This window comes from Heteronotia binoei, chromosome 14 (assembly GCF_032191835.1).
Source record: "Heteronotia binoei isolate CCM8104 ecotype False Entrance Well chromosome 14, APGP_CSIRO_Hbin_v1, whole genome shotgun sequence".
Lineage (NCBI taxonomy): Eukaryota > Metazoa > Chordata > Lepidosauria > Squamata > Gekkonidae > Heteronotia > Heteronotia binoei.
This window is the reverse complement of record NC_083236.1, coordinates 2,119,501-2,143,444: the sequence shown is the minus strand read 5'-3', so window position 1 is coordinate 2,143,444 and position 23,944 is coordinate 2,119,501. Positions and strand designations below refer to the sequence as shown.

Genomic DNA, 23,944 nt, shown 5'->3' with positions numbered 1-23,944 from the left:
GATTCCTACCTGCTTCTATACTGTGGGTTTTTAAAATCCACCCTATAGGGCAGAGGTGTTGAACTCAATTGTTATGAGGGCCAGCTCTACCATAAATAGGAATTTGTGGGACCAGGTCATGGGTGTCATATCTGACATAAATGGGAGTCTGGGGGGAAAGGCCATGCATATCATAAAATGTAATGCCGGGTAGCAGAGATATAAACTTTATAAAGGACACACAATTTTTTAAACTTAAAATACAAACATACTTAAAACTCTTGCAATATTTTGTTTAAAAGGGAAAGGTGGCGGAATAGTGAGATTTGGCAATGCAATTTTAAAAATAAAACACAGAGGAAAAACAGAAGGATCACAGGCACAGCAGAAACTAAAAATATAAAATCTCTGTCTAGGAAAAAATAAAATGACTGGGTAGAGCAAGCCACTCCACCCCCCATCTTCTCAGATTGGCTATGGTTTTCCAGTGTAATATCCCCCTTTGGCTGTGGGTTCTCAGGCTAGACCACTCACTAGGCAGTAATCCTCACGTCCATCCAGCAGAGACAAGCTGGCTCAAAGCATAAGCCCTTTATTTGCAATTGCTGTCTCCAGGAAGCAATAGCTTCAGCTGGCCATAGATCTAAATGGATGTTTATGACCACTGGATGCCATCCTTAAACTGTATGGAAATTAGCACCAAATTTTTAAAAATTTTAATCTAATGTTTAATTTAATTGTTTTTATTGTTATTCTATTATGTATAGTGAGCCACCTTGAGCCTGCTTCGGCGGGGAGGGCGGGATATAAATCAAATAAACAAAACTAAACTAAACTATAACAACACTGGGAAGTGTAACACATTGCAGCACAGAAAAAGTTGCAAGGAAAACATGGACTGGATTTTCCATTAAGGTTTCTGGGTTCAGAGGGCATAGAGATCTTAATGAAAAATTCACTCTGCATTTTCTTTGCAGCGTTGCTTCCTGCTGCAGCTGGCAAAGCAGAGAGCTTTGGCAGCCTTGGTGCTTCAAAGGGTGAGAACAGGAGTGGGGAAGAAAAGAGCCCCATGGGCCTGATTAAAGTCCTAGGTGGGCTGGTTTTGACCTCAGGGCTGAACATTTAACACTCCTGCACTAAACCTCTGAATCCCAGAGCCAGGAGGCAACATCAGGGGAAGATCCCCGCCTCTATTCCCTGCTGTTGACAGTTCAGAGGAACTAGCTGGCCACTGTGTGAGATGGGATGCTGGACTGGATGGACCCTCAGTGCTCTGAACCAGTAGGACTCTTCTTGAGTAGGCTGTGTGGCAAGTGGGCAACCTGGAGAGTGGGAGGGAGGGTGGGATCATCTCCACATATCTAGCAGGTCCCCCCACTTTTATATATCTGTTTGCTATGAAGGCTAAAGGTTTCTAAGCAGCTAGGCTCTCACCTAGATATTATTGGGGATATATGGCTACCATCAATCTCCATTGCTTGGCAGCATTTAGTAAATGCCCCAATGGAAGAACCTCTGCTTGGCATGCAGAAGGTTCCAGGTTAATTCCTTGTTAAAAGGACTATGCAGGCGGTGATGCGAAAAATCTCCAGCTGAGACCCTGAGGATCCACTGCCAGTCTGAGTAGACAATATTGACTTGATGGACCAAGGGTGTGACTCAGTATAAGGCAGCTCAATGTGTTTGTTGTGGCCTAATTCTGCTCAGTGTATTTTAAGATAAACTTTCAGTTGGCACGAAGTAACAAAACCTATAAATGGTCTGATTACCTTGTTAAAAGCCTATTCCTATTTCAATTAACCAGCTGCCATCTGTGGAGTGAAGAAACAAGAAAGATTCTCATGAAGTTAAATGTCACACTCAAGGTTCCCATTTCATAGAACTTCATACAGCCCATAGCTTTGTGTGCCTAAATACAGAATGAAGCACATTCATTTTTAATCTGTGCTGTAATTTCAGTTTTGTAACTCCCAGTCCAACTATCAAAAAGCATATTTATGGTAAGGCAGAGTTAAAACAAACTGAAGTCTGCTAATCACATATGCTGCTCTCTCAATCTCTTTTAAAGACATCTTGTGCAGAAACTAATGGCAGGTGTACAGAAAGATACACAAATATGTATGCTGTCAAAGCAAAGCAAGGTGAAAAGAGAAACACTGGGAACGGATGAGTAATACAGCAGCTGGAGAAGCAGGTAATAAGAATTGAAAGAATTAATGAGAATCATGCTGGAATTTTAAGATACACTTTCAGTTGGCATGAAGTAACAAAACCTATAAATGGTCTGATTACCTTGTTAAAAGCACAGCATGGCCAACATTTCTCCACTGTCTTTACCTTAATTTTTAAATTAACTTATACACATAATTTTACATCATTATTAGTAAAAATAAAAGAAAAACTCCATCCATTAGCATCAAGAGATAATATTAACAATACAACTGAGAGAATACTCAGTTGTATTGTTAATATTATCTCTTGGTGTTAATGGATGGAGTTTTTGTTTTATTTTTACTGATGATGATGTAAAATTATATGTATAAGTTAATTAAAAATCAATAGAATATAAAATCTAAATGTCTAAAGATTGTACAGTTATATAATAAAAAAACCAAACCATTTTCTCACAAAAGAATTATTTAACATAGGGTTTTCAATTTGGATAAGTTGTGAGGCCACAATGTCCCATATTTTCACAAACCGATGTTTTAATGTAAGAAGTCTACTGGTTTTCCAAAATTTGGCTAATACAATTTTTCCTGCCAATAATAAAAGAGATATCACCTCAATTTTGAGGAGGATTGTTTGGACAAAAGTTAAATAAAATGGATTCTGGTGTATGAGGAATTGTTTGGCCTGCTATCTTAGTTATAATTGTCTTTTCCCAATAATTGTCTTTTCCCAATAAACTCAGGACATGCCCACCAACAATGTAAAAAAGGTCGTAAATTTCCATAGCCCTTCCAACAATTAGGCTCTGGTTTGAGACCACAATGAAACAGATTATATGGTGACATATACCAACATGAGTAAATCTTATAATTTTGAAATGTAATGTTAGGCAGATGACCAAATTGTTTCCCATTGTTTCCCACTTACATCCATATTGCAGTCCTTTTTCCATGCCAATTGTTGTTTGACCACTTGTGACCACTGTGTAGTGTTTAATAGGACATATAAAGAGGAGATCAAACTCTTGGTGTTAGTAATTCCTTGTTTTATACGGTTCTCAAAAGAGGTACTATGTTTGTTTATTTGAATAGCCAAAATAATTTTATGTAATGTACGGTGTATCTGGTGATACTGAATCCATGGTATTTTCATATTATACCAAGAGTAAGGCCAGTTGTGAAGAAAAATACAATGGGCTCTAGAAGGAGGCTCCGGGTGAGTGCCCAGCACCCTTGCTGTCTTCCCACCCATTCACTCTCTCCCCCACTTCAAGGGGAGCTGATCTCTGTCATCTAGAGAGCAGTGTAAATCCGAGTGACCTCCAGTGGTTCCCCAGTAGGAAATGGCATTGTACCTGTCTGAGATCCCATCCCTCCTCAAACCCCACCCTATCCAGGCCCCAGCCCTTAAATCCCCAGGAATTTCCTAACTTGGAGTTGGCAACCCTATCTCCTTCCCTTTATCTGTCCCCTGACTTCAGCTTTCCATCACCTTCCCCCTCCCTGAAGCCTCTACATAGGAAAATGACAGTCTTTCTTCACAGTGCGGGGGTGGGGGACCAAAGCAATTTACATCCTTTCCCTCTCCCCCCATGTGATCTGAACAGCAACCCTGTGGGGCAGGTTAGGCTGGAAGTCTATGACTAGTCCAAAATCACCCAGTCAGCTTCCACAGCAAGAATCTGGGTCTGGCAGATCCCACTCTGAAGCCCTAACTCCTATGCTGCAATGGCTGAACAGTAGCACGGAGCCAGGCATACAGTAGCCAGCCCCCAGGTGGAGCCATCCCTTTCTCTGCCCCTCTGACTTCAGGTTTCCATCACCTTCCACCTACTTGCAGCATCTACATAGGAAAAGGACAATCTTTCTTCACAGTGTGTGTGTGGGGGGGGAGGAAACCAAAGAAGCTTACATCATTCCCGTCTCCCCCTTTGATCTGAACAACAACCCCATAAAGCAGGTTAGGCTGGAAGACTATGACTGGTCCAAAATTACCCAGTCAGCTTCCATAGCAAGAACCTGTAGACCCCACTCTGAAGCTCTAACTTGTATGCCCTCCTCAAACTCTACCACAGAATCTCCAGGAATGTCCCACCAAACAAAAGGTACTATTAAAGGCCTCTAGGTGAGTGCTCCCCCCTGCTGTCTTCCAACACACCCAAGTGAAGGCATTCACTCTCCCACACACTTCAAGTGGAGCAGATCTCTGCCTCTCCCTTTGCTGACCAATGGCCTATGTTGCCTAGCAACAGCCTCTGGCTAGCACTTTCCAGGTGGCAGGAAGCACTCCCAGCAGGGTCAGGTCTCTCTGGCTTTTTCTGCGGCCTTCAGAAGCTGAGTGTTCTGAGAGGCCTTTTGTGAAGCTGCAGTAGCTCTGCAGCCCTTTCTGAGGCTGGTTGACAGAGAGGACACAGAGGAGAGTTGGAGATGTGGCTGTCTCTGAGGGAAGACTGCTTCTGGTAGTTTGTTCAATATTCCTGGGCCTTTTGTGAAGCTGCAATAACTCTGCAGCCCTTTCTGAGGCTGGTTGACAGAGAGGACACGGAGGAGAGTTGGAGATGTGGCTGTCTCTGAGGGAAGACTGCTTCTGGTAGTTTATTCAACATTCCTGGGCCTGAGTAGGCAGGGCAGGGAAGTCAGCCAATAGGAGGCCAGAGACACTGACAGATGTGTGATGGGTCAATCGTTCATTCTAGAAATATTAGCCAATGGCTATCCTCAATTTGGTCATGGCAATAAGAGAATTATTACTATAGATTTCTGATACAATTGAGAATGCATACCCAACCTTCCATTTATACAAATATCATTAGTTTTGAAATCCTCTTTTCAAAATTCAGAGATTGATTTGCCAGGTTCAAACCCGGTTTGTCCCTAAAATATAACAGGTGAGGTTGCCAGGGCAAATATATTTCTATATCCCATAAACCACTACAACTTAGAACAGAGTTAGAGGATTTCTTCAAGTTTCTGTCTGTAGCTTTATTCAATAGGTCTTCATGGAAATATACTGATGGAAGGTATGATTTTTCTATTTGCACCCATGCTTTTATATGGGGAAGCATATAAAAGCAGGGCTTTTTTTGAGCAGGGATGCACAGGAACGCAGTTCCGGCTGGCTGGGCACCAGAGGGTGTGGCCTAAAATGCAAATGAGCTTCTGATGGGCTTTTTTGTAGGAAAGCAATGGTGATGTCAGGGGGTGTGGCTTAATATGAGTTCCTGCTGGGCTTTTTCTACAAAAAAAGGCCCCGTATAAAATTATATATTTCAATAGGGCTGCTAAATAATAATTTTCTACAATGCGATAAGCTAGACTACCCAGTTTGACCAGTTTTGATGTAAGTCAAAAAATCCATGGGTTTTTTTTTGTTAGACCACAGAAATTTAGATGAGTTTGCCACTTGCAACTTTGGCCCTTTCTGGGCCAAAGGTATAGGGAGATTTTGAAATAAAAATAGGAATGCAGGTAGAAAAAAGGTTTTTATAAGGTCTGTTTTTTCTACTAAAGTTAAACCTACTTTAGATAACATGTTAAAACTTTTTTCATAATATTAAGTAAAGGTTTATAGTTGTGCTGAAATAGTTCTGATAGGTTCAGAGGGATCTATGCCCAAGTGTCCCCATGACTTGTCTACTCATTTAAACAAATAGGTATTTTTTATAGATTAATATCAGAGGGAATATAAATGGAATAGATTTCTGATTTTGAATAACTGATGCGTCCATCATTCCAAAGCAATGCTCCAGCCCCACCCCCTCCTCCACTAACTTTAATATCATATACAGCTGTGTGGAGATAAAGACAGGTTGCTTACCTGTAACTGTAGATCTTCGAGTGGTCATCTGTGCATTCACACCCATGGGATAGAGCGCCTGCGCCGATCCCCGAATCGGTATCTGTAAAGCCCGGGATTTTTCCACGCTCGGCGCCAGTGGGCATGCGCAGGCGTCCCAGTACGCATGCTCACTGGCGCCAGCGCGGGGAACCCGCCAGTTCCTTCCTGACCGCTGGAAGCCCCTACTGGAGGGAGACCGTCAGCAGTGGGGAAGGAGGGCGGGTAATGTGAATGCACAGTGACCACTCGAAGATCTACAGTTACAGGTAAGCAACCTGTTTATCTTCTTCGTGGTCTCTGTGCTTCACACCCATGGGAGATTAGCAAGCAAAGCATACCTGGAGGTGGAAAGATGGTCAACCAGAAGAAACAGCTTGCAGCATCGCAGTTCCCAACCGAGTCCTCTGCTGAGCATGCACGTCCAGCGCGTAGTGCTTCATGAAGGCATGCAGAGAAGACCAGGTGGCAACCTTGCAGACATCAGAAAGGGACACACCTCTCAGGAACGCCACCGACGTGGCCATTGCTCTTGTGGAGTGTCCACGAACAGGTCCAGGTAAAGGCTTCTTCGCCAACAAATAACAGAGTTTAATCGTCTCAGAGAGCCATTTAGAAAGCCTCTAAGACGAAATCCTGGAACCTAACTTGGGAGGAGCATAGGAAACAAAAAGCTGCTTGTCCTTACGAAAAACCTCTGAACGTTTCAAATAAAAGAGTAAGGCACGCTTAACGTCCAGAGCATGCAACCTATGCTCCTCGTCCGAGGAAGGGCTAGGGTAAAAAGTGGACAACCAAACTTCTAAATTGAGGTGAAACTGAGAAACCACCTTTGGAAGAAAACTAGTGTCTAGAGCCAGGGAAACCCCGGCCTCCCTAAAAACAATATAAGGATAATCACACCGCATCGCCATGAGCTCCCCAACACGACATGCTGATGTGATGGCAACCAAAAATGCAGTCTTCCAAGACAAGAGCTGCAAAGGGCACGTGGCCATTGGCTCGAAGGGATGCCGAGTTAGTTTGTCCAGCACTAAAGTCAAGTCCCACAACTGAGAGGGTGATCTTGACAGTGGGTGCAGCCTAAACAACCCCTTCAAGAATCTTTTGGACTGGGGGTGTGCAAAAACAGAGTACCCCTCCACCGGATCATGGAAAGCGGATATTGCTGCCAAATAAACTCTAATGGAGAAGAAAACCAGGCCTGCATCCACTAGCGACAGCAAAAAATTAAAAAAAAATTGCCAATCCCACCTTGCTGGGTGAGACCGAAGGGTCAACTAAAAACTTAATAAATTTCCGCCACTTCCTGTCATAGGAGGCGCGGGTGGACGATTTTCTGCTGTTCATAAGAACTTGCTGGACCCTGTCAGAGAACCCTACTGATCAATGAACCACGCTGTCAACTTCAGGTGGGGCACGTTGTGATGGAATACATGCCCGCCCTGAGCTGACAGAAGGTCCGGTTCTGCCGGGAACTGGTAGAAGACCCCCCTCGAGAATTGGAGCAGGATCGAGAACCAGTTCTGGCGAGGCCACCAGGGAGTCACCAGGATGCAGCATGGTCTCTCCCTTGCTATCTTGTTGACCACCCTCGTCAACAACAGCAGAGGTGGGAACATGTAGAGGAACTGGCCCTCCCAAGGAAGCAGGAGCCCGTCTCCCAGAGATGCTGGATCCGCTCTTCCTCTGGAACAGAACATGGGACATTTCTTGTTCTCGGCCGTGGCGAAGACATCCAGCTGCGGGTACCCCCAAAGCTGGAATACAGGCTTCAGAAAACGCCACTGCAGTTCCCACTCATATGGGGAAGCCCCACCTCTGCTGAGGGAGTCTGCCTGAATGTTGAGGACCCCCGGAAGATGTGCTGCCTTCACGAAGATGTCGTACTGGAGACACTCCAACCAGAGATCCATCGCCAATGCACAGAGCCGCCGAGACACTCCAACCAGAGATCCCCCCCTGCCTGTTGATGTCCCCCCCGCCTGTTGATGTAGCACAGGGCAGTGGTATTGTCCGTAAGCAGTGCTACAGTCTTCCCCACCACTAGAGGGTGGAAAGAGCGTAGGGCAAAGTGAACCGCCAGTAGTTCCAGGTAGTTTATGTGGAACTGAGTCAGTTTTGGCGGCCACTGGCCCCCCACACACAGGCCTTCCATGTGGGCCCCCCAACCCCACAAGGAAGCATCTGTGGTGATAGTCACAGTGGGATTTGGCAGATGGAAGGGAGCTCCCTGGCAGATGTTGTTCTCTGACTCCCACCACTGTAGCATCTGAAGAATTGCAGATGGGATGGTGAACCTCTTTCGAGGTGAGTCTCTGAGTGGGCGAAACTGGCGAAGAAACCACAACTGTAGGCCTCTCATTCTCAGTTTCGTGAAAAGTAGCACGCTTGTCGTCGTCGCCGCCATCAGCCCCAGCATCCACTGAAGCTGCTGCGCTGTGCCCCACTTTTGCCTCTGAAGCAGTTGTACCAGACTGACAATGTCCTTTGCCCTCTGCGAAGGCAAGTATGCACGATGCTGGACTGTATCCAGCAAAGCCCCTATGAACTGCACTGTCCTTGAAGGAGTAAGATGGGATTTCTCCAAATTGACCTGCAACCCCAAGCTGTCGAGAAGATGAAGAGTGATGGCAATGTGCGATGACAAACTTTCCCTCGACTTTGCCACAAGGAGCCAGTCGTCGATGTATGGAAAAACGACAACTCCCTGAAGACGGAGATGGGCAGCCACAACGCTCATCATCTTCGTAAACACCCGAGGTGCAGTGGACAGGCCGAATGGAAGGACTTTGAACTGGAAGTGCTGGGAACCCACTGCAAGCCTGAGGAAATGCCTGAACGCCGGATGGATGCTGACGTGGAAGTAGGCATCCTTGAGGTCCAGGGTCGCCATCCAGTCCCCTTGGTTGATGAGGGGCAGGATTATTTGCAGCGTGGCCATTCTGAACTTCTGGTACAGAATGAATTTGTTCAGATTCCGAAGATCCATAATTGGTCTTAAGTCCCCGTCCCTCTTGGGACCAGGAAGTAGCGAGAGTAAAAACCTCCCGTCCTGGCCTCCGCCGGAACTCTCTCTATGGCTTGTTTCTGTAGGAGGTTGTTCTCCTCCGCCAGCAGAGGTGGGGAAGGGGGAGTGGTAATCACCACGGATTGGTTCAGAATCTGCACAAACTCTATTTTGTAGCCCTCTTTTATGATGGACAGAGCCCACCTGTCTGAAGAGATCAACTCCCAGGCAGACAGGAAAGGGCGGAGGTGGATAGATGGTGAACCAGTAGGGACGATGACACGTGCCACGAAAAAGTCAAAGGCCCTGCTTTTGAGGGCGGGCACCCTTGGATTTGCCCGGGGACTGAGAACCATAGTGGTTCCTGTTGTTGCCTGAGTACGATGGTCTGTCAAGCTGAGTGGAGCGGGGATGCCATTGTTGTTCTGGCAAGAACTTTTGGTAGGGCTTCTTGGCCCATGATTTGTGCCACTGCTTCGTCTTGGGAGCTCTGGTGGTGGCCTGCACACCCAGGTTCCTGGAAGTCTTAAGGCTTTTGTCTATCTCCTGCAGTGCACTATCCGTAGTAGTGCTAAAGAGGCCATCTCCTTCGAAGGGCAAGTCCTCCACAAATGCCCTGGTATCTTGCTGCAGAGCGGTTGATCGTAACCACAAGTGGCGACGAATGCACACAGCAGACGTGATGGCCTTAGCCGACACATCTACCATGTGCTTTGCTGCAGCCAGTTGCTGCTTGGCCACAGCAAAGCCTTCCCTCTGCAGTTCCCCAGCAGCCTTCTTGTCCTCGCTCAGGGAAGAGAGGAGAGGGGTGAGTTGCTCCCATACGGAGTATTGGTATCTAGCCATGCAAGCCACATAGTTAGATACCTTTACTCCTAGAGCCCCTGCCGAGTAAACCTTCCTTCCCATGCTGTCGAGCTTCTTCCCCTCCTTGTCTGGTGGGGACGAGTGGACCTTGTGAGCCTTGGATGAGGACGAGACGACCACTGAGTTCAGTTTCGGATGGGTGAAAAGGAACTCAGCCCCCGTCTCCTGGACCCTGTACATATGGTCCAGTCTCCTGGAAGACACCGGTGTTGATGATGGTTTCTTCCAAGGCTCCTTCACTGCCTGCGGAATCACTTTGGTGACCGGCAAAGTGATTGCTGTGGATGTGTCTCGTTGCATAATGTCGAAGACATTGTCATCCACGACAGGTTGTGGCTGTGTCACAGGCAGGGAGAGGGTGTTGGCCATTCTCATCACTAGGTCTCCATAGGACTTCAGATCCTCCGATGGCAAAATCAGAAGATCTTCGGACGTCTGGGAACCTGGCGAGGGCTCCAGATCACCTTCCTGGGCGTCGCTCTCCGAATCCGATGTCGAAGACTCCCATTGAACAGAGTGCTCCAAGAGGATCGGTGTAGACTCCCTTAATGGTGAACGGAACAGATCGGCGTTGATGGTCGCCGAGGAGGTTCGAACAGAACGATCCCTCTGGAGGGATCGATGCTGATGCCGATGGTCTCCGGGAGTGGTGCGAAACCCTCGACATGCAGGATGCCTCCGACTGCTGCTCCCACTCCGTAAACTCCCTCGGCGGATACCACTGGTACCGAGGGTAGGGGTACGGGTAGGTGGGCTGCCACCGACGCTGCTCCCACAATGGTAGCGTTGGGAAACGGCGCAGTTCCAAGGAAGACTCTAGCTCCCGTCTGCCTCTGGGTTCCCTCGGGGTAGACGGGCGCATCGGCGCCGACGGCTCCAGTTCCGAGATCGACTCACTCCCGCTACGACGTCGCGACCCTGATGACGAGGATCGCTGGATAAGATCAATCTCTTGCTCCGATGTTGAGAGACGGGGCTGCTGAGTACTGCCTCTCAATGCCGATGGGCTATGGCACAGGGAAGCCAGGATCTTCCTAGGCGGAGCAGGGGTCATCGGTGCCAAAGCGTCTAAGGAAGGCGATAGAGTGCGGGGCCTCTTCCGCTTCTCCTTCGACTTAGCCTTCTTCGGGGCGGATGCTCGGGTCCCCGAGTCATCCCGACGCTTCTTAACGGGCATGTCCACTGATCCGTCATGGGATCGCTTCGTGGAGGAGCCTCGCTCAATCAGCACATCGGTCAAAATCGACATGATTTGTTTAGGAGGACAATTAAGTACATTCCGGCCACATTCAGACCTTCGTGTTTGTCGTGGGCACAAAACTGGCTCATTTGCCATGCAGACACCTGAAGCCAAACTGGCATCTGTTTCCTTAACACAAACTTGGGTTCTAAACCAGTTTATCATGATGATTTAACATTGGCTGTTCAGCAGTTTTTGTTGTATGCCCATCATTCTCTCTCCCCTCCTGACTAAACTTGCAAAGTTTCCTATTTCTTCCACTACTAGGTCACAAAGACTCCCCATTTCATGCCCCCCCCTCCATGAGCTCATGATCTACGATTTAGTCTTATGGCCAGTATAAGTGATTCTGGAGATTTCTTGATGCCTCTGATCCTTTTTATTTGTGCCCTGAGTTCATGCCTTAGCTTTAAAAGGAATGATAGGGATTACATAAGAAACTAAGACTTCACAGACTTTACAGCAAAAGGCTCCTCTCCTTTTAGTGACTGGGTAAGATTAGTAAATCATTTACAAGTCATTTTTTTGTAACAGAGTCAAATCTGCATAAGTACCTAGTAACTGCCCAGCAGAAACAGTTGTAGCTGCTGTCAAAACAATCACATCTCTTACCTAAAAAACAAAGAAATGGCTACGATCTGATCATTTTCACCAGCATTTAAAGGAATATATTTGTCACCTTATTTTAATTGTCCCACTTCTTTTTATCTACCACCTATTCTGCCTGAGTGTGTGTGCACAAGCACACACCAGTGGAAACCCACAAGGACTTGCAGGAGGCATCTCCTTTCTCCCTGCCCCACAAGTCCTCTTCTCTCCTTCCCATTCACCAGCCAATCGGCCTTTTATTTACCTAATATATTCAGCTATATTTAGTAATCTTTCAAAGCAGCTCACTCACATCGCTCCCCTCTTCTCAATTTTGTGCTCACCACAACAACCCTGGAAGATACCTGAGGCTGAGAGGGTATGGCTGTCTCAGTCACCCAGTGAACTTTCACAGGAGAGCAGGAATTCTAGCCTGAGTCTCCAAGATCCTAGTCTGGAACTCTAACTACTACCCTACACTGGCTTTTGTGGAGTGCCTGCTTTTAAACAGTAGCAAGCAGCCAGCCTAGCTGAGTCATGCAAGTAATTAGTATCAAGTTATTAGTGGCTGCTGCTAAGTGCTGCCTCAAAGGCCAAAACAGTCCTGGAAAGGGCCTTGCCGCCTCCCCCTACCATTTACTGGCAGGCACCAAGGCTTGGTGGTGTTTTGGATAGTGTTGAAGTTGCTTAGCCACCACTGCATGGCTCAGCCACACTGATGCCTTCTCTCTGCCTTACTTTTTTTGATCCAGAGCCCTGGTCAAGCCAGCCGAAGTGGCACTCCAGTGTGTTCTGGCTCAAAAAGCTCTTCTGGCTGCATTATACCAAGCCCAGCTCTTGATCCATCAATCCTAGTAGTAGATAATGATTCCTTTGTATAGTAGTCAGGACCAAAGGCTGGGGGGCAGGACTCAGCTGAGCAGAAAGGAGCTGGGATGGAACTGTTGGTGAGGTGAATGTTAATTTTGCTTTTCCTAAACTGATGGGAAGCATTATCTGAGGTTGCATTGTGGGGGGAAAAAGTGTGTGAGGGTTGCTGTGTAAAGTTTGCTGTATGAGAGAACTTGGTGAGTGCTTGGAGCCTGCTGGAGAGGGGTTTCTGATTGTTTCTGTGTTTTTTATCTGGAGAGGGGTTTCTGATTGTTTCTGTGTTTTTTATCTGGTTTGTTGCCTGGCCTTGCCTTCTACTGTTGCTCTAGTTATTGAGTCAGAGGTGGGGGCTGTGAGCATTTAAATGTCAAGGCTCCTTCCTGCCAGAGGTGTGAACTCAAGGCTCTTGTCCTGTGGTTCTTAGCTTGGGAGTCTGGCCTGAGGGCACTGTAGGAAGGTGCATAGCTATTCACAAATAGTCTTGGGAGGCCGATGTAACTTTACTGGTAAACTGCTTAGCTGAACTGTAGCCATCTTTGAACTGTGTTACTAACCATGAGAAAACCCTTTGCATATCAGAGTAGAGAATGCAGACATTACCAATGTTCAGTGTGAACCTTTCTTCCCCCCTGATACTAACAAAGGCAGAAATTCCCCTCTTTGAAGATAAGGCGCCTCCAGGGACAGTTGCTTGGCTATCCCCGGAAGAATAGCAACAACGAGATAAGAGGGAAAGACAGTGTGAATTGTTGCACCTCATCTCAACAATGTTTAGAATTGTAGTTCTGTATAGTTCCCTTTGATGTATCCCAATATAGCCACCCTCCTACGGCCATATTGTATCAGTCTCAATCTTCTCCTTCGCTCAGATACTTATGGATTATCGAATAAAGCTTAACTTTGCAACAATTCAAGGTCTGTCTGATTTGAAATTCCATCGTCTGACATTTTGAGACTGATCCCATTTGAAGGCTTATCTGAACCGGCCACTTTTAAGTCGGATGGCTGAAAAAGTTCCGGGTAACAGAGAACCTACTGAACCTTTAGGGAAAGTCAAAACTCCCCCCTGGCACATCACCGGGGCTCGGAGAACCAGAGGGTTCCCCCTCCACATCCAGACACTGTTCATCACCCCGCAGAAGTGGCAGCCGAGAACATCGACCACCCTGATGGATGAGGCCCCGGGGGGCCATGAGAACCTACTGACCAGACCCGGCCAGGGAGCGGAGGCAACCCGGACCGCGACAACGGGGAGAAGGACCCCGGGTCGGACGAAGAGCGGGGCAGAGGGACTGATTCGGAGGGGGAGAACGGGAGCCCCCTGAAGGGGGAGGAAATCATGGAAAAGATGAGAAAGGAGATGAGGGTGATGCAAAGAGACCTCAGCTATGAGATCCACGCAAACACCACTCTCATGACCCGAGAGGTGCAGAGGCAGATTGACCGGCTGCTGCTCTGGGACTTTGGACGAAGCCAGCCAGCATGACCGGCGCTGACAGATCCCCTGCCGGCGGGGCCAGTTGGCTCGGATGCTCCAGCAGCGCCCCAAGACCCGCCAGCGCTGCCCGCCCCACCAGTGGGCCCCGCAATTCCAAGACCGGTGGGACCGCCGGGTCCTGGGCCATGGGACGTCGGACGGGGCTGGGGGCTGGACATCACCTTCGATGGTGACCCCGAAGAAGTAGAGTACTTTTCCATACAAGCCAACAGCTATATGCACTACTGGGGGTACATATTCCCTGACGAACCCAGCCGAGTGGACTACCTGGGATCGAAACTGAAGGGGGCGGCCAGAAGATGGTATGTGAGCCTGTACAAGAGCCGCAGCCCCAAGCTGAACAACGTCAAGGCTTTCTTACAAGCCATGCTGCTCCAATACGAGGACCCGCTGCAAGAAACTCGGGCCCTCATTGCCCTGCAAGACATGCAACAAGGGTCGAAGTTGGTAAGGGAGTACATGGCAGAAAGCATCGGCCAAGCCAAAAGAGCCCAGTCGGGGTAGCACCGCTACATCGATGGTGCTTGACGAGGATACTATAATTGTCGATGACTTGAGCGAGGAGTCGTGGGAGTCCGAGCTGGCTGGAAATGGGAGCGACCTGCACTGATGGGTGCCGGAAGGCAGGTCGTGGATCTAACGGCACCACTACGGGTGTGAATAGCGGGGGCCCTATTCTTTGTCCCTTTGATGTTACTGAATCCCAAGCTTAAGTGGTTCATGCACGCCCAAGCCCTGAATGACTCCAGGTGCACTAGAGAGATCATCACCCCCAGGTTGGTAGTCGCCCTCGGACTGTCTTGGACCTCACTACCGCACCCGATCCAGTTTGAACAGATGGACGGGTCGGTGATGAGAGGGGAGCCCTGCGTAGAAGAGACTCAAGGTCTACCTCAATCCTCCTCCCAAAAATGAAAAGATGTGTGTATCAGTAGAGGAGATCAGATCGATTCCAAAAGAGTACCGGGATTTGTCAGACGTGTAACTTGCTGAAATTGAAATGTAGAATAGAATGCTTGACATGACTAACGCTATGATGTACCCTTGTATGAACTCTGCTTTACTAACCCTGAAAGTTGTAGCAAATGCCTTTTCTCCCCCCCCCCCCACCTTTTGCACATTGTAACCGCAAGAGAGAAATCTCACCCCTATACAAAAGCCAGCTGCAGCTTTGAAGTCCATGTCTTCAAGGACTCTTCCTCTGGGAAAGAGATAACACCCTGAGAAGGGCTGGCTGTCTCTGGGAGTGTGAAAAAGACTGTATTGTTTCCCGCCAGTAGAAACCTAGAAAAGACTGGCCCCCATCTTGGGCCAGTATCAAACTCAATCTGCCTCCTTGCTGTATGTGTGTTCTCAATAAATGGATTAATTGTTAAAACAACATGGTCCGCCCTTGCTTGAAGTTCCACGTCTTGACAGGATTTGCGCAAGATATTTAGTGAGGAGGCCAACGAGCTGCCGCCCCATCACAGCACCGACTGCGCAATTGAACTGATCCCGGGCCAGGAGCTCCCCAAAGCCAAACTGTATTCCATGGGGTGGGCAGAGAAAGCCGAGTTGCGAAAATTCATTGATAAAAATTTAAAGTAGGGTTCCATCCGACCCTCTACTGCACCCCACGCAGCACCCGTCCTCTTCCGGAAGAAGAAGGACGGGAGCCTTAGACTTTGCACTGACTTTCGCGGGATTAATGGGATTTCGATGTCAAATGCCTACCCCATCCCCCTGATCAGAGACTTATTGAGTACAGTATCAGAGGGGTCCATTTTCACCAAGCTGGACCTAAGAGACGCTTACTTCCGAGTGAGAATCAAGGAGGGGGATGAGTGGAAGACGGCGTTCAACACGCCAATGGGACAGTTTGAATACTTGGTCATGCCTTTCGGTCTCCAAGGAGCCCCGGGGGTGTTCATGAATTTTATCAATGAAGTACTGAGGGAATATTTGTATAAGGGGGTGGTGGTGTACCTGGATGACATCATTATCTATTCGAAAGATCTAGCCTCCCATGTCCAGTTGGTGAGGAGAGTGTTGTCCACCCTATATGTGCACAAACTGTATGCGAAATTGTCGAAATGTGAATTTCATCAGACAGAACGTGGCTATTGGGGGTTCCGGGAAGGGATTAGCCATGGACCCGGCCAAAATACAGGTGGTGGTGGAGTGGGAACCCCCGAGGACACGTAGACAGCTCCAATCATCCCTCGGGTTTGCCAATTTTTACAGGGGGTTCATTCAGGGGTTCGCCCAGGTGATGCTGCCCCTCACTGAGTTACTAAAGACTAAGTGGAAAGGAACAGAGGCTAAGAAGCCTGGCACATGATTAAGTTGGTCACCAGAATGCCAACGGGCTTTTGATAAACTAAAGCGCCTGTTCACGAGCAAACCGGTATTCGCCCACCCGGACGAGCTCAAACCCTTCGTGGTCCAGTGCGACGCCTCCGATGTGGCCGTGGGAGCAATATTAATGCAGAGGGACGCAGAGGGGATGTTAAGACCCTGCGCTTATATCTCTAAAAAGTTTTCCCAAGAGCAGCGCAACTGGTCGGTCTGGGATAAAGAGGCGTTCGCAGTGACTTTTGCCTTGAAAGCAGTCTTGGCTAGAGGGAGCAAGAGTTCCGTTTGAGATATGGACGGACCACAAAAACTTAGAAGCTCTCACTGGGCGCCGGAAATTAACAGCCAAACAGATCCGGTGGGCCGGGTTCTTTGCCAAATTCGATTTCACCCTTAAGCACATTCCCGGGTCTAAGCACTTTTTAGCCGATGCCCTATCTAGACTCCCTCAACACGAGAGCCAAAGGGAGGAAGTAATGACAATCCCTGAGGCTAGCAAAGTGTTCTACGATGGGAACAGCCTCCAAGTGGAATTACAGCCCCTGAAGAAGGCAGAGTTCCCATGCATGCACACTGCAGACACCACACTTTCCAATGGAGAGTCAAAAGAAATTATTTATTTATTAAGTACAAATTTTAAACCACCATCCTCCCCTCCCCTCCCCTCCCCTCGTGGGACAGGGCTCATGATAGTGTAAACTGAAAGATCTTTACATAATTGTACTCAAAATTTAAAAGTCATAAAAATAAGATGTTACTGAAGCTTTCAGAGTATGCCACTGCCCTATTGTGGGGAGGCAGGAGAAGCAGGAGTACCAGCCAGATGGAAGTCCGTTGCTGTCCTCAACCAAATGCCTGCTGGAATGGCTCTTCCTGCAATAAATCACGAGGAAGAGAGTTCCCCAGGGTTGGGGCCAAGGCCAAGAATGCCCTGGCCCTGGTCGAGCACAGCCGGATGTCTCTCAGGCCAGGGACCATGAGCAAAGTCTTATCTTCTGAGGCCCTCTGGGGGGTATACCAAGAGAGGTGATCACAAAGGTATGTGTGTCCCTGACTATTTAGGCCCTTCAAGTTTAATAGCAGAACCTTTAACCTGATCTGGAACTCCACTGCAAGCCAGTGCAGGTCACAGAGCACAGGTTGGATATGTGCTGTATGCATTGTCCCCATAAGGACTTGTGCTGCAGCATTCTGGATCAGTCGGAGTTTCCAGGTCAGAGTCAAGAGTAGTCCTACGCAGAACGAGTTACAATAGTTCAATATGAGGTGACCATTTCATGGATTACAGTGGCTATGTTGGAGCAAGACAGGCAGGGGACCAGTTGCCTGACTCCAATTGACTTTGGGGACTTAGTTTATTATTTTGCAATGAAAAAATGTCAGAAAAAACCGTAACAAGTTCAAATTGAATGGCTATATTTATAAAAGGTTTGTAGCTATGTTTGCTCATTAGAATTTTTTAAAAATCAAAACACTGGTAGGTAAGACCTTGGAACCAACATAAACATTAGAAAATACTTGGGAAGTTTTGTAGGGCTCTTCTTCAGGCTGGATGTTATGTTAAAGGGGAAAACAGTATGAGTTTTGTTATTCCAGAAAAACAGACATACGTAATTCCAGAATGAAAATAGGGACTTTTCTGTCACTAATCACAAGACAGTAGTAGTTATGTCTGGGACATGATCATGGTATGTGTATGGCTGCAATCACAAACACTAAATAATGCACTTTCCAACATGCTTTTACTGGGTGAACTGGAAAAATCCAGTTGGAAAGTACATTGAAAGTGGATTAAAAGTACACTATTTAGTGTGCATGATCACAGCTTACGAAAGGGGTCTCATGTTACAATTTAATACTTTGCATGTTGTTTTGCAGTTAAGATGGCATGCTACAATCCTTCCTGGTTCTTGGATGTCTTAACAAATTTCACCCAAGACTATCAACTATGCACCCATAATTTTATTCATAAGAAAAAGAAAACATATTCTGAAGTCGTAAAAGATAGGGATGGTTCACACTTTATGAAGACTCAAGGCGGCTAACAGCATAAAAGAGACAGTAAACAAAAACAATATTAAAACAACGAAATATGCATCTTGAACCCAGCTTTCCCAAACCAACAATATGAACTGTCAGTTAGAGTACATGAGGTAGATTCTCAGATGATATGATGGCCTCCTATATGCTTTGGAGCAGCCACCCTCTTCCACAAGGACCATTACAGACATAACACATCTATTTCATCAAGGGCTGCTCTTTTTGCCCTAGCAGCAAAGAACATTCAAGCCAAGGAAAAGTCAGTATAGGCCAGTTATGATTTTAACTAGTAGCCAACAGACGTTACAGGAGACTTTTCAGTGTTTTGAAATATGCACCAAAATGCAATTTTATAGTTCCACTGTATTTTATTGTACATTGTTTTTATTGTTTGTAACGACTATTGGCCCTATGCAATAAAACTGATCTGAATCTGAATCATTTCTCCTATACAGGCTCATCTTAAATGCATCTTCAACATGTGGTGGGTCCATAAATAGCCTGCCACCTTTGCCACTGTCTAATGGGAATCCTGGTACACTGGATCAGAGGATATAGCAAGCAGGAGCAGATGGCAAAAGGTTAATTTTCCTGCCTTGCCATACATTTGAGGAGCCTAACAAGACGACTTACAAATGCATTGCCTTACAATATAATCAGTTAAAAATATCAAAAGCATAACAACAAATTGCAACAGATACAACCACCACCAATGCATTATCATACTCTTCCAAAAGTTCATTGAAAAAGAACAGTTTACATTGCCTCATAAAAACAAGCACACCAGCCCTACAGATTTCAAAAACAAACTGTTTGAAAGAGTCACAGCAGAAAAGGATTCCTTCTCCCTGAGGCAGGCCTCCTGTTGGACAAAGAAAGCTACTCTGATGTCCTCAAGCCTGCCGGGGGAGGGGGGGGGCAGCATGAAAACATGTAAACGATGTGAGACAGAAATTCCATTCTGAATTAATTTATTAAATGTATCTCACAGTACACAAATGCCATTTAGTACATTCAGCCACTGCACTCATGTTCACGAAAGAATGCTACCATTTTCTCCTGCTACTTTCTAAAGGCATTCCTTCCACAAAGATATACCTAGAAAGCTTAATTAGTCAAACAGCACAAAAGCCATCCCGCCATCCTGGATCTTTTATATGTCCAAGATAACCTTTCTTAGAATGACGTTAAAGACGGATGCCATTAAATATGAGTGAACTAGGTCAAGAAAACTAGTGGATATTGAAATTATAATAAATTCACAACAGTAATGCAGATCTAGCTCTGTATACAGCTCTGTATCTTTCTTGTAGTGTTCATTTTATGTCTAGCTTACAATAGTTCCTCATGAATTCTGCTAATGGAATCTGAAAATCTATTATTTATTGCAGCACCATCTCTTAGCAGAGAACTCCCGTTTTTACAGCCTTACTGCATCTACAAACTCGTCAATAAGGCAGAGATGCAAGGCCCCACTGAGAATGCAGACACAACATTATTTCGTCACAAGTACTTTTCTTTCTTTCTTTTTCACTCAAACAATCCATATTTTCACTCATTGCTTTGCACTGCAATTCCCTACAACAAATGGAGTAAATACAAGCAGTTGCAATGACATACCTCCATGTTGTATTTTTCCTCTGTCCTCCTCAACGGATCAACAACCTGCCAGCAAATCAAGATGCAAAGATCTATCAGCAGCATCCCACCAACTATCACGAGTAGCTTCTGGTCCTTAATGATCTAGAGAGGGGAGGGAAAAAAAAACAGCATAGGAGGGCATTGCCATATAAGTCCTGCAGAGCCTTCCGTAAGTCCCACAAACAAAGCGATGTACCTCACAAGGCTTTTAAATCATGCACAGAAAAGGTCTCTGTGATACTGGAAGACAGGAAAAGGTCCTCTCACAAACTTACTCTCTGGCACTATGTGATAAATACACACATATCTAAATCACCTAGAATAGGGTTGCCAAGTCCAATTCAAGAAATATCTGGGGACTTTGGGGGTGGAGACAGGAGACTTTGGGGGTGGAGCCAGGAGACATTAGGGGTGGAGCAAAGATTAAGGATGTGACAAGCATAATTGAACTCCAAAGGGAGTTCTGGCCATCACATTTAAAGGGACGGCACACCTTTTCAATTCCTTCCATAGGAAATCATGAAGGATAGGGGCACCTTCTTTTGGGGCTCATAGAATTGGACCCCCTGGTCCAATCTTTTTGAAACTTGGAGGGTATTTTGGGGAGATGCACTAGATGCTATACTGAAAATTTGGTGCTTCTACCCCCCAAAACAGTACCCCCCCAGAGCCCCAGGTACCCGTGGATCAATTCTCCATGATTTTCTATGGGAATAAATCTCCATTGGGAATAACAGAGTTCCCAGCAGACATTTCCCTCCCCTCCTCCCCCTCCCCCGCTTTCTAATGACCCTGAAGCGGGGGGGAGGGCCTCCAAACCAGGGGATCCCCTGCCCCCACCTGGGGATTGGCAACCCTAACCTAGAATGAGCAATTTTCATATTGTTCTCCACATGCATGAACACACACTTTAGATGCTGTTTGTGCTCCAGTACACTTTGGAAAGCAGCCCTAATAGAACAGCCTGATCTTGTAAGGGCTCAGAAACTAAGAAGGGCCAGTATCTCCAAAGGAAACCACCAAGGAACGCCTGGGTCACTATGGAAAGGAAGGCAACTGCAAACCAGCTTTACTCATTTCTTGCCTTGAAAACATAAGGTTTCCATCAGTCAGTTACAACTCAATGGCATATTTTACCTTTACATTCTAAAATAGTAATAAGGCCTGCTGGGAAGAAAAATACAACAGTCTCTAGAAAGAGGCTCTGTGTTAGTGCCCCCCCACCCTTGCTGTGTTCCCACCCACCCAAGTGAAGGCTTTCACTCCCCCCCCCACCTCAAGTTAAGCTGAACTCTGCTATCTGGAGAGCAGTTGTTATTCTGAGTGATTTCCAGCCCTCACCTGGCGATTGGCAACAGTAGTTCCCTAAGAGGAAATGGCATTGTACCTGTCTGTACCATTCCTCCTCAAACCCCACCCTCTCCAGGCCCCACCCCTTAAATCTCCATGAATGTCCTAACCTGGAGTTGACAACCCTATCTCCTTCCGTTATTTGCCCCTCTGACTTCAGGTTTCCATTACCTTCTCCCTCCCTGTAGCCTCTACACAGGAAAAGGACAGTCTTTCTCCACAGTGTGTGTGTGGGGGGGGGGGCAAAGCAGCTTACACCATTCTCCTCTCCCCACTTAGACAGGCACAACAACCCTATGAGGCAGGTTAGGCCGAAAGTCTGTGACTGGTCTGAAATCACCCAGTCAGCTTCCTCAGCAAGAACATGGGTCTGGCAGACCCTGCTCTGAAGTCCTAACTCCTGGGTCACATTGGCTGGGGTTAGGGTTGCCAATCCCCAGGTGGGGACAGGGGATCCCCCGGTTTGGAGACCCTCCCCCTGCTTCAGGGTCGTCATAAAGCAGGGGGAGGGGAGGAAAATGTCTGCTGGGAACTCTATTATTCCCTATGGAGATTTATTCCCATAGAAAATCATGGAGAATTGATCCGCAGGTATCTGGGGCTCTGGGGTTTTTTTTGGGGGGGGGGTAGAGGCACCAAATTTTCAGTAAAGCATCTAGTGCCTCTCCCCAAAATACTCCCCATGTTTCAAAAAGATTGAACCAGGGGGTGAGACCCAAAAGAAGGTGCCCCTATCCTTCATTATTTCCTATGGAAGGAAGGAATTGAAAAGGTGTACCGTCCCTTTAAATGTGATGGCCAGAACTCCCTTGGAGTTCAATTATGCTTGCCACACCCTTGTTCCTGGCTCCACCTCCAATGTCTCCTGGCTCCACCCCCAAAGTCCCCAGATATTTCTTGAATTGGACTTGGCAACCCTAGCTGGGGTGGGGGGAGGGTGTTCCTTGCTTTGTGCCATGTATTTGCTGTAATATGAGAACGTGTTGACCATGACACATGCCAAAAACTCAAGTGACGGCTGAGGCCTTGATTTGTGTTGGGTGCTAGCAAGATCAAAGGTAAAGTGAATTTCTCACAAACTGCCTTGTGACATTCTAACAAAGCACAAATAGTGGGGCAGGATGAGAAAAGGCACAGAAACTGAGACTGCAGCAGTAAGGGTAGGAAGCCAAAGGGGCAAAAAGAACTGGATTTGTGCAAAATCATACAGTAAAATAAAATACTATAAACCTTGGGGTTAGTAAGCCTTCTGACCACTGATTGGCAGCGAAAACACAGACAGCTGATAAAATACTCCATTGTGGTATTGTTGAAAAAAAAGGTGAAAAAGACCCATAAAGGAAGCTACTTTTTTAGGCTGCATTCTCACAGGCGATTTGGGCCAGCACAGCCACCCCCTACCCCTGGATTAAAATAGTGCACTCATACATGCACATCTGGGTCTGACGGCACACTTGCCTGTACCTTGCCTCCTGACACCTCCAGTCCACCTCAAAAAGCCACTGGGTACTTCCCACTGGCAAATCCCTAAAGCGCTTCCCTGTTGCCTTTCCCGGCTGTCTGAATGGCTGGGCGTGCCAGGGAAGGGAAGCACCTACCATGTGCTTGAGCAGTGTGACCACAGCCTGTGCCTGACTCAGCAGCTGGGTGTGCGACGTCTGAGTGCCCCAGGGTACCTCAAACCGTGCTGGCTTTTTTGCTGAGCTGGGAGGCTGCTGCTTTAAAAATTATGTGGAGTTACAGAACAAGTGATCCTAAAGTTTTGCAACTGCAATACCAGAGATGTTATTCTGAGTCATGCAAAGGGAAAAAAAGCCTTGGACTTAGTTATGAGATTGAAATAACCCTGGTCCCCTTGGTGGGCAGACAGAAAGAGTGTGCTTCTGTTGATTCCCTTGCACCTCTGAGTGGCTTTTATACCATCAGTTGAGGTATTGTTCTGTACTGGGATTGGGAGGCACCATTCTGTGGGGGTTCCGGTCCTATCTGGGACTGGGGGACTGCTGCTCAGTCCCTTGGGGTTTGGCCTATGGGGTTTTACACAGTTTCATCTTGTCCCTTATGCTCTTTAACATTGACATGAAACCACTGGGTGAACTCATCCAGAGATTTGGGCTGGTATGTCACCAATATGCTGATGACACTCTGCTTGTCACACCCTGGCTCCCAAAGTCTCCTGGCTCCACCCCCAGAGTCCCCAGATATTTCCTGAGTCAGACCTGACTTGTTTTGGGAAAGAAGGAAGAAGCTGATCGGAGCTCACAGGTGTATCTTGTTTTGCAACTGGCACTCCTGGGCACCAGGGCACTTACAGGTGTGTTTCTCAGCAACCATCTTCTTCTCCCCCCCACCAAGCATCTCTTCTCTGAAACAAAGAGTGAGGTCTGGCAGGTGATCAGCATCCTGCTTCTACACTACCCTTAGAAATCAACTCTAGTCCTCCCTGGATACTGGCATCCAACTGGCTCCATTTCTCCCCTCCCCTCCCCTCCCCTCCCATTCTGCTGCTGCCTCTTTG

At 47.1% G+C, this 23,944-nt stretch overlaps 1 protein-coding gene across 1 annotated transcript in view; it reads right to left on the bottom strand.

The window, feature by feature from the left end:
* The window catches only part of GABBR2 (gamma-aminobutyric acid type B receptor subunit 2), an 824,150-nt gene that overhangs the window by 241,616 nt on the left and 558,590 nt on the right, over positions 1–23,944 (bottom strand). Inside the window, exon 13 of the mRNA XM_060254061.1 lies at positions 20,056–20,178. Coding sequence (XP_060110044.1) covers positions 20,056–20,178 — 123 coding nt within the window. The remainder of the gene's footprint in view (positions 1–20,055; positions 20,179–23,944) is intronic.